The following is a 10,071-nucleotide window of genomic DNA, read 5'->3' as shown; positions in this document are numbered from 1 at the left end:
CGATTTTTAATACAAAGTATTTAAATTTTTTTATTTATTTTATTATTTATTATTTATTATTATGTCCATTAACATCATCTTTCCAAAGCAGCGTACTATACTTTATATTTCATTCCTCTATTTATTTATTTATTACACAGGTTGAGAAAATCTGAACTTTTATCTATTTAGGCCTTCTAGACCCAAAACAAATGTACATATTGAGCAAATATTTTACATTCTGCTGTTAAACCTAAACATTTTAAATAAATGTGATGAAAAAAGGCGATTAAAAGGTATTCGCCTCGAACTTTATTAGAAAAACTCCGAAAAATACCTATTGCAAACGATAATTCGTTACTACCATCACGACAATAGCTGCTTTTACATGCATGAATGGTTTTATGATTTGTTTCGAACTTAAAAACTATTTTGCGCAAAAATTACTGAAAACAAGAGCAAAGCGCAGCAAATCGAGGGCTAAGTACCACAATGCGTTCATGCTGGATCTCCGGCGGGAAAAAACTGCCACAGCATTAAAGAATTTCGTAAATTCACTCGTAATCATGATTGTTAATTCATTAAGTTTGGATTTGCAAAAATTCATCAGTAAACAAACCCAGATAGCATTAGCATTTAGATAAATGCAAAAAATTGAATCTGGCTGATATTCATTTACGGAATACCCTAATTATTTATGTCAATATTATCGATATTATCGATGGTTTACCTAATAACTATCGAATATATCGAGTGCCCCTACGCTATCGCTATTTTGGAACTTTGTTTTTAGGTTCCGAAATGTGCTTATGCTTCACTGCGTTACAAACTTCTGAAATATGTTATATACCTACAGCAAGGATATCCAAATGGGATTATTTTTCATCTTCTGTTATATTCACATGTTTTCATTGTGGTGGTTTTGAGAGGCATCGTTTTAATTTTTGATGTCCGAACCCGAGTTGCTACTTGTTTAAAGTTCAAAAATAAAATTTAAACCAAGCTTGTGATTTGAAGTTTGAACAAAACGCAGACAAAATTTCTTTAGTTTTTCGTTCTTTGTTGAAGTGTATTGTTTTCTATCCCTCGCGCAATCTGGCCACACTGTTGTCTGCATTTTCGTCACATCGTGAAAAAATCGGCGCGCCATTTCTGAGCACTTTTGCGTCTGGCTCGCTCTGTTTGTGCAGACTAGGCAAATTCGCGAGTATTTATTTGTATTTGACAGAGCCCGGCCCGCCCCCAATACCTGGAAAAGGTCCCGCCGCCACCATTTTGACAAACGTGGTGAAATCAAAGCATTGCTCATAGCGATACTTTGCATTTTGGAGGACAAAGGGGATTTACCAAGTATATGTGAGACATCTGACCATCGACACTGAGCAACATGTTTGGCGGCTCGAAACCCAGCTTCGGCACCACCCCGACGGCTTCAAGCTTCGGCGGCTTCAGCGGCACCACGGCGGCCACTCCGTTTGGGCAGTCGGCGTTTGGCAAACCGGCGGCTCCGGCCTTCGGGAACACCTCCACCTTCGCCGCCCAGCCGGCGCAGCAGTCGCTCTTTGGAGCAGCGGCCACGCCTGCTCAGCCCGCTGGAGGTTTATTTGGGGCCAACACATCCACTGCTTTCGGGAGCACCGCCACAGCGCAGCCCACGGCATTTGGAGGTTAGAAACGAACAGTTGAAGTGGTTTCTTGTTACTTGAATGACTATTCCTTATTTGCAGCCTTCTCGCAACCGCAGCAAACCTCGAACATATTTGGATCCACCCAGACGCCAGCAAGCACCTCCCTCTTTGGCTCGTCGACGTTGAACGCCTTTGCACCTCCAAACGCCAAACCGACGATGACGGCCTTTGGACAGACGGCTGCCGCCCAGCCAACTAGCTCTTTGTTTGGCCAACCTGCTGCCGCCACTAGCACCGCAGGATTCGGATCCTTTGGAACCACTGCGCCCACCACCACCAGTGTGTTTGGCAGCGGCACAGCCTCGGCTTTTGCCCATCCGCAGGCCACAGCCGTGGGAGCGACTGGGGTCAATACGGGCACCGCCGTAGTGAAGTACCAACCCACTCTCGGCACCGATACCCTGATGAAAAGCGGTCAGCCCAACAATGTCAACACCAAGCAGCACTGCATCACGGCCATGAAGGAGTACGAGGGCAAGTCGCTGGAGGAGCTGCGCTTGGAAGACTATATGTGCGGGCGCAAGGGTCCGCAGGCGGGCAGTGCTCCGGGGGCCTTTGGATTCGGAGCTCAGGTGGCGCAGCCCGCCCAACCGGCGGCCGGTGGATTGTTTGGCAGCACGACGCAGCCGAGTACGGGTCTGTTCGGTCAGGCGGTGACCGAAAACAAGAGCATGTTCGGCAGCACTGCCTTTGGGCAGCAGTCAGTGGCTACCAACGCCTTCGCAGCAACTGGACAGCAAAACAACTTCCTGCAAAAGCCCTTTGGAGCCACCACCGCCACGCCCTTCGCCGCCCCAGCAGCAGATGCGTCCAATCCCTTCGGTGCGAAGCCAGCCTTTGGACAAACAGGAAGCCTGTTCGGACAGGCACCTGCGACCAGTGCCGCTCCTGCTTTCGGACAGACGAACACTGGATTCGGAGGCTTTGGATCCACTGCGGGCGCTACCACGCAGACGTCGCTATTTGGAACCACACCCGCCACCGATCCAAATAAGTCGGCCTTTGGACTGGGCACTGCTGCGCCGGCAGCCAATACCGGTTTTGGATTTGGAGCTCCGGCCACGAGCACTGCAGGCGGAGGACTCTTTGGAAGCAAGCCCGCCACGAGCTTCGCTGCACCTGCTTTTGGAGCCACCTCCACGGCCAGCGCACCATTCTCAGGCTTTGGTATGAGCGCCAGTACACCAGCCACGGGCGGAGGACTCTTCAACTCGGGACTGAACAAGCCGGCAACCTCGGGATTCGGAGGGTTTGGAGCCACCACTGCAGCACCACTTAATTTCAACGCAGGCAACACGGGCGGATCGCTTTTCGGAAATGCGCAAAAGCCAGGAGGAAGCCTCTTTGGAGGAGCAACCACGACCTTGGGCGGCACGGGAGCTGCCCCAACTGGAGGACTTTTTGGAGGCAATACTGGTGGCTTCGGAGGCGTCGGCGGCTCCTTGGGCGGCGGATTTGGCGGTGTCGGGGCAAACAACTCGTTAACCGGAGGACTCATGGGCGCCCAGCCCACAATGGGTATTATGACGCCCTCATACCAGCCCATACACCAGCAGATTCTGGCCAGAGTCACTTCACCCTATGGAGACTCTCCCATTTTTAAGGATCTGAAGCACAGCGACGAGGCAGACGCAACCAGGGCCACAAATCCGGCTGCCCAGCAGGCGGTGTTGGACATGAGCAACAACCAGTATAAGATTGCCACCAAGGACAGTCTGGCGCCAGTGAAGGTGAAAGCCCTGGGCAGCACTCTGAATAGAAAATCACTTTTCGATGGCCTCGAGGAATTCGATGCGACTGTAGAGGGTTTTAATCTGAAGCCCAATGCCAAGCGTTTGGTTATCAAGCCCAAGGTAAAGAACGTGGAGAGCGGAAATCCCTCTAACTCGATCGGCAGTCGTCCCAGCACGCCCCAGTCTCACCCCAAAGTGGCAACTCCCAGCAAAGAACGCGAATCTTTTGGCGGAGCCATTCCTAGTGAACCACTACCACCAGCAGGAAACTCCCCTGGAGCGCCAAAGGGAAGGGATAGCCGCGACAGCCAGGACATCAGTCGCCGAGAGTCGTGGCTGCATCCGAACAACCTGGAGAAGGTGCGCCAGCACAACATTCAGACCGGAATGGATCAGGGATCGCCCCACAACAGCACCGTCAACGAGCTGGTGCCACGCAAGCCGCTGGACACATACCGACCCTCGTCCACCGTTCGCCTCTCAGTGTCCACCATCCCGGAGAACCCGTTTGAGGATCAGTCTAGCACAATAGCCCGGCGCGATACGTTCACCTCGGATCAGGCCAACGACAGCGTGCTCTCGAGCAGGTCTCACGAGGCGGAAGACAGCACGGCGAATCGGTCCCGCCTGGCCATCGAGGCGGCAGCTGCAGAGCCGGCAGACTACGAGGCCCATCCCACTGGCATTGTGTTGCGACGAGTGGGTTACTATACGATTCCATCGCTGGATGACCTGCGCTCCTACCTAGCCGAGGACGGATCCTGTGTGGTTCCAAATTTTACGGTGGGTCGCGAGGGCTACGGCAATGTATTCTTCGGCAAGGAGATGGATGTGGCTGGTCTGAATCTCGATGAGATCGGTAAGAGTCTTGAGTATTTTATTTTCTTTCAGTACCCTACAGTTTTATCACCATCCATTTTAGTTCACTTTCGCAACAAGGAGGTTATTATTTACCCTGATGACGACAACAAGCCGTCCATTGGCAATGGCCTGAACCGAGACGCGCAGGTCACCCTAGACCAGGTGTGGCCTCTGGACAAGACCAAGCACGAGGCCATCAAGGAGCCGCAACGCCTGCTCGAAATGGACTGGGAGGGCAAGCTGCGTCGGGTGTGTGACAAGAACGATACGCGCTTCATTGAGTACCGTCCGGAAACAGGCAGCTGGGTCTTCCGCGTCAAGCACTTCTCCAAATACGGGCTGGGCGACAGTGACGAGGAGGACGACGTGCCCACCGACCCAAAGAAGGCCAAAATGGCGGCGCTTGAGGCCCAGCAGAGGGCAACCGCTGAAAAAATGACACTTACCTCGCTTCGCCAGGCGCAGAAGATTTCGGAGGACGCAGCTCGTAACCTGGATCCCAAGTCGTTGGTCGCTGGAGTGGCCAGCGGATTCCGGCCAATGGATGACACAGCCGAGTTTATGTTAATGGACAAGACACGTAAGTATATAATGCCTATATATAGAACCTTCAGCTGCAATCGTTTTAATTCGGCTGATGTGGATTCACAGAATTTTTCCAAGCCGGAGCTAACTCAGATTTCTCCATGTTTGATGCGCCGCGCCATCGACCAACCATCACCAGCCCCACGGCCGCCCTGGCCCAGCATATGGTGGGTAACGAGACGCACAAAATGCAGCTGATGAAGTCGTCTCTTTTTGTGGACGATAATGCCAGCGAGGACGAGCCCATGGGTAGGTGGACTCTCTCTTAAAACTTTAAAATATTACAACAGTTTAAAAGATCTATTTTCTTTGTTGTTAATGGTTTGAGCTAGATATTTATTGTTAACTTTCAAGTATAGTTAATTATTTTAGATCTTTGTCGATATTTATCAAAGTGTAAACTTTCGTAACACATAACATATTTCTTAAGATATAATGTTAGTTGAATTTTCCTGAACAAAGAAATAAACGTTTAAACAAATAATAAAGTTTAAAGCCTTTTTCAATTGAAAGTATCATTAACACATTTTCATTTTCCCTAAACCATAATTATATCATTGTTTAAACAAATACCAACACATATACATTAACAAAATTACACTTTAAAATAATTGGCAAATATCTTTTAAAATGACAGAACGACATCTTCGTCATCGTACATCCTTCAATGTGGATCTCAATGCCTGGAAAGATGGGGCATCCGAGTGCTCCAGTCAGTACGATTTTGGACACCCATCGCCTGCCCTGCCAGTCTCTTCTTCTGTCTCTGAGGCCAGCCTGTTGTGTGATGCCAACTACGAGGGGGTAAATTTTTAAATTAAATCACCTCAAAAACCACATTAATCATACCCACAACTTTCAGACCTCTTCGATGGCAACTGGCAGCATCGTGGCACCCCTAAAGGATAACAAGACGGAGTCGACTGTCGTTAAGGCCTTCAAGTTTGTGTGCAAGCCGAAAGTGGCTGCGGTTAAGGTGCACGCCACCACGGTTCCCTTGCCGCGATCCATTGCTCATGAAATGCGCCATAAGTGGATCGCCGATTTGGGATTCTACAAGGGGCGCAGCTTTAAGCTGAGCTTTGGCCCGCATAACATCGTTGGTTCTGCCCAACACCTTCAACAACATGCTTAACCTCAAAGAATGTAAGAATTACTTTCCAACAAATGGAGTAACTTTATAACATTTTCGGCTACTCATAGTTACTGGACCATCCCTGCCCGCCTCAATGGTTTTTGCGCCCCGCTCGGCCACCGATATGTCGCACAATGTGATGCAACTGGTACAATTTCACATGGTCAAAGGAAACGAGGGCATTCTCGAGAGCATTGTTCCCCATTTGGAGGTTCAGCTGAGCGACTGCATTTCGGTTGAGGTGGAGGGCAGCGAGTGCCCTTGGATACAGCCCGAAAGCGGAACCACACTGGTTTCGAAGCACTTCTCCGAGTCGCTGAAGCAGAGGAACGCTGGCCTGAAAGAAGAGTACGCCGTGTCCGTGTGGTCGCTCCTGTTCGCGCTCTGGGGCGATCACGATGAGCTGGTGGATTTGGAAAAGAACTCCCACTACACGGTCATGTGTCGGCGCAATCTTTTATCCGAATGGCTTGAGAACACGCTGATGGCTAAGGATCTGCTCTCGAAGAAGGTGAGCAGCTACAGCTATCTTGAACACATGTTGGAGCTGCTCAGCTGCCACCGGGTAAATGAAGCTTGCGAGTTGGCCTTTAACTACGATGACGCCAACCTGGCCCTCGTGCTGGCCCAACTTAGTTCAGGAGCTGTTTTCCGGCTGCTGATGGAGGAGCAGCTGTATGCCTGGCAGCAGAGCAAGTCGGACAAGTACATCGACCTGGAGCGCCTGAAGATGTACATGCTTGCCGCCGGAGTGCCCATGATGCAGTCTTCCCAGGGGGCCATCAATTTGCTGGAGGACAACAACTGGCTGACAGTGCTGGCCATGCAACTGTGGTACTTCACAGCCCCAACCTCCACCATCACGGATGCCCTTAATGCCTATAACAAGGCTTTCCAAGCGGAGGAGTGCTATGCAGAGCCACCGAAGCCCAGCTACAAGGACGCACCCACTGAAACTAAGAAACCTGTTTACGACCTGCGCTACCACCTGCTCCAGCTTTACTCGAAGCGAACGCATTCCCTGGAAGAGACCCTCAACCCGATAACTCATACCGCCGATCCCATGGACTTCCGTCTAAGGTGAGTTTAAAGTTTGCTTAAATCAAGTGCAAAATGTAAAGGTTTCCCTTTTTAATTTTAGCTGGCTGCTGTTACAAACTCTGCGAGCTCTTGGCTACCGCCACTGTTCTCCTTTAACGGAGGCTCGTCTCTCCGTGGACTTCGCTAGCCAGCTGGAGAACGAAGGGCTCTGGCATTGGAGCATCTTTGTGCTGCTGCACATCAAGCGGCGGCCACAAAGGGAACGAGCAGTTCAGCAAATGCTGGAGCGGAACGTGAGCGTATCCGCCAAGGTGCCACTGAATGCGGAGGAACGCTTTGTCGTCGAGGAGTTGGGTATTCCGATGTCTTGGGTGGACTATGCGAAGGCGGTGAAGGCCGGTGCCTCTGGAATGCGTCACCTTCAGGCCAAGTACTTGCTGAAGGCCAAACATTTTGCACCGGCGCACGAGGTCATATTCCAATACATTGCACCCCATGCCATCATAAACGGTAGGTTTGCTAGCAAAATTTCAATTTTTCGATTTAACATGGTGGATTTTGTTTCTCCAGGAAAATTGGATTATCTGCACAACCTGCTCATTCAGTTCGAGGACACAGAGGGCAGCAGCATCCGGGTGCCCAACTGGGCCAACCAGGGCCAGATATTCCTGGACTTTATCGACATCAGTGCCAAGTTCAATCAAATCCGTAATGTGACTAACATTGCCGATATCAATGCGCGCTGGGAGAACTTGAAGCCGCAGCTAAGCGAACTCTGCTCGCGCATCGGCCTCCTACCGTGTCCCACCTCCAAGCACCGGCTCTGCCAGAGTGAGATTTCACAGAGTCTCAGCTGTCTGGTGCGCGGCTTGTGCATTGTCTGCCCCGAGATGGAAACATCGTCTGTGCTGAAAGTGGCGCTGGAGCGACTTCCGCTGCCGCAGGAGTTCTCCTCGAAGGAGCTGCGCATTTGGTTGGAGGAACTGCTGGAGAAGATCGAGAACGAGCCGCCGCGTAGCCAGCAGGAGCAGCAGCAGAAGCAGCAGCAGCAGCCCACCCTGATGGAGACATAGGAGCTGCTAAATGCTTCAAGATACAATTTCTAGTTTAGGTTCGAATTAACTTAGGTATAATCAATTGATTAGCATCTCCCTCGCACACGAAAGAAAGCCAGCTGTAGAATAGGTTCGAGAACGGCATCATGTATTTGTGATTGCTTTATAGTTAGAAATGTTTCGTCATAAAAGAGACCATACCAGAAAAATGATAGATTTTGTTGATTTGTTTTCATAATTACTTTTTGATCACTCCCGGTATAAATAATAAATAAACTGTGTTTTAACAACGATAAGTGTGTTCTAATCATTTGAAAGCCGATAGAGTAAAGCTGTGCCTATCGAAAGCTCTGCCAAAAACTAACATCCGCCTATATATATAAAGTTAGATCAGTTTGCGTTCGTTCACTGATAAAACCACAACGTATTAAGGCTCTGGAAAAGGTAAGTGTTAGTGCTTGCCCACCTGTTGACTCTAGTCATAAACTATTTGAAGGTATGGCTTCCTCTGCTACAATTGAAACCCCTGCTGCTCCGGCTTCCTGGTGTGGACGCGGTGCCAAGCCCCGCACATTTGAGAAGCACTTGCCAGTGGTCTGCTATGATAAGCCCGAGGCATCAATTGTTTCCAGGAAGAATACGATGTAAGTTTAACTTTAACTTTCTTCATTAATCGTTAAGGCGTTAAGTAATCTTTAGAGAATTACAAGCATTTTTTCTTGGGTCTCTGATTTTTATAACAATTTTAAAGATCTTGATATACAATTGATTAAAAAGAGTAATTTTTCTTTAGATAACAAGCGTAAATCCATGATAAACCTTAAGTTTTTAGCTTAAACTTCTCTGTATATTACTCTTATAATATACCATTAAGAACTAATCATTTCGGGAGACTTCAGGACAAGCGCTACCAGGCTCTGACTGGGGATCTGGTGGAGACCTTGGTGGTGCCCAAGCGGGAGGCCCGCACCTGGACGATGCAGGCGGGCGACCTTTGCCGAGTGACCGTCCACGAGGGCGCCCAAGTGGGCGACATGAACTTCTGGAACCTGGAGAACACCGCCGAGCGCTTCTACTCGGGAAAGACGCGGCAGTTGCACTCGTCGCATTTGCGCGTCTACGATCGTCTGTGGAGCTGCCTGCCCCACCTGCGTCCCATGGCCACCTTCGTGTTCGACTCCCTGGCCAACTATGGGATCGATGAGGACGGAGGAGCTCTGCACGATGTGATCGGAACTCGGTGCGACGACTACACCTACAAGCTGATCACGGGCAAGGATCGGGTGGGCAGCTGCCACAGTTCCCTGGTCAAGGCGGTGGTGGAGGAGCGCGGGCTGACGGAGCAGGACGTGCACGACGTGTGGAACATCTTCATGTGCACCGGCTTCACCCAGGACACGCATCAGTACTTCTGCAAGCCGAGTCCTGCCCGCAAGGGCGATTTCATTGAGTTCGTGGCCGACATGGATCTGCTGGTGGCTCTGTGCGCCTGTCCGCAGGGCGATGTTTCCATTCAGGTGGGCGCCGAGGTGCCGGACGACAAGTGCCACCCCCTCAAGGTCGAGGTGTTCCGTCGAAAGTAGCCGGACTCATTTGTATTCCGTGTGGAAAACCTGATTCTTAACAGTGTGCCATTTATTTTAACAGTGAATTAGAGATGAGCAAAAGCTGCGGAGATCAGCTGTCAGTTAGGTGACGAATTTTCGTCACCGGTTTTACTCTTTTGTACAAATATATTATTATCCACTTATGTTTGCATAGTTATTTAGCTTTTTTATTGGCGATTGGTTTTCCAAAACAGTTTTTAAAAGTAAAAAGTTGAGTTGGTCCCAAACTTTGCGCGTTGTACATTTAACACATGTTATTATTTAAGGGGTAATCAATAACTAGTATTGTTTAATACATTTTTAAGTAGTACGGTTTTATTACAATAAATTGGATGATCAAATGTTTTTAAAATTTTAAATATTTAAATAATATTGCAAAATGATCAT

General features: G+C 49.4%; 2 protein-coding genes across 2 annotated transcripts; both read left to right on the top strand.

Annotated features, from left to right (window-relative positions):
• Positions 1 to 970: 970 nt before the first annotated feature.
• On the top strand, positions 971 to 8,341 carry LOC128252976 (nuclear pore complex protein Nup98-Nup96). Its single transcript, XM_052981224.1, is given in 10 exon segments — positions 971 to 1,646; positions 1,707 to 4,259; positions 4,323 to 4,841; positions 4,913 to 5,095; positions 5,484 to 5,650; positions 5,709 to 5,942; positions 5,944 to 5,992; positions 6,050 to 7,061; positions 7,123 to 7,532; positions 7,593 to 8,341. Coding segments are annotated over 10 exon segments (5,910 nt in total). The 5' UTR covers positions 971 to 1,366; the 3' UTR covers positions 8,096 to 8,341.
• A 65-nt stretch (positions 8,342 to 8,406) lies between these two features.
• On the top strand, positions 8,407 to 9,827 carry LOC128252977 (uncharacterized). The gene is given in 4 exon segments (XM_052981225.1): positions 8,407 to 8,521; positions 8,574 to 8,705; positions 8,708 to 8,721; positions 8,977 to 9,827. Coding segments are annotated over 3 exon segments (828 nt in total). The 5' UTR covers positions 8,407 to 8,521; positions 8,574 to 8,575; the 3' UTR covers positions 9,661 to 9,827.
• The last annotated feature ends 244 nt before the right edge of the window (positions 9,828 to 10,071 follow it).

This window comes from Drosophila gunungcola, chromosome 3R (assembly GCF_025200985.1).
Source record: "Drosophila gunungcola strain Sukarami chromosome 3R, Dgunungcola_SK_2, whole genome shotgun sequence".
NCBI classification, from domain to species: domain Eukaryota; kingdom Metazoa; phylum Arthropoda; class Insecta; order Diptera; family Drosophilidae; genus Drosophila; species Drosophila gunungcola.
The sequence above is the reverse complement of the archived record's forward strand: the minus strand, read 5'-3'. Positions and strand labels throughout refer to the sequence as shown.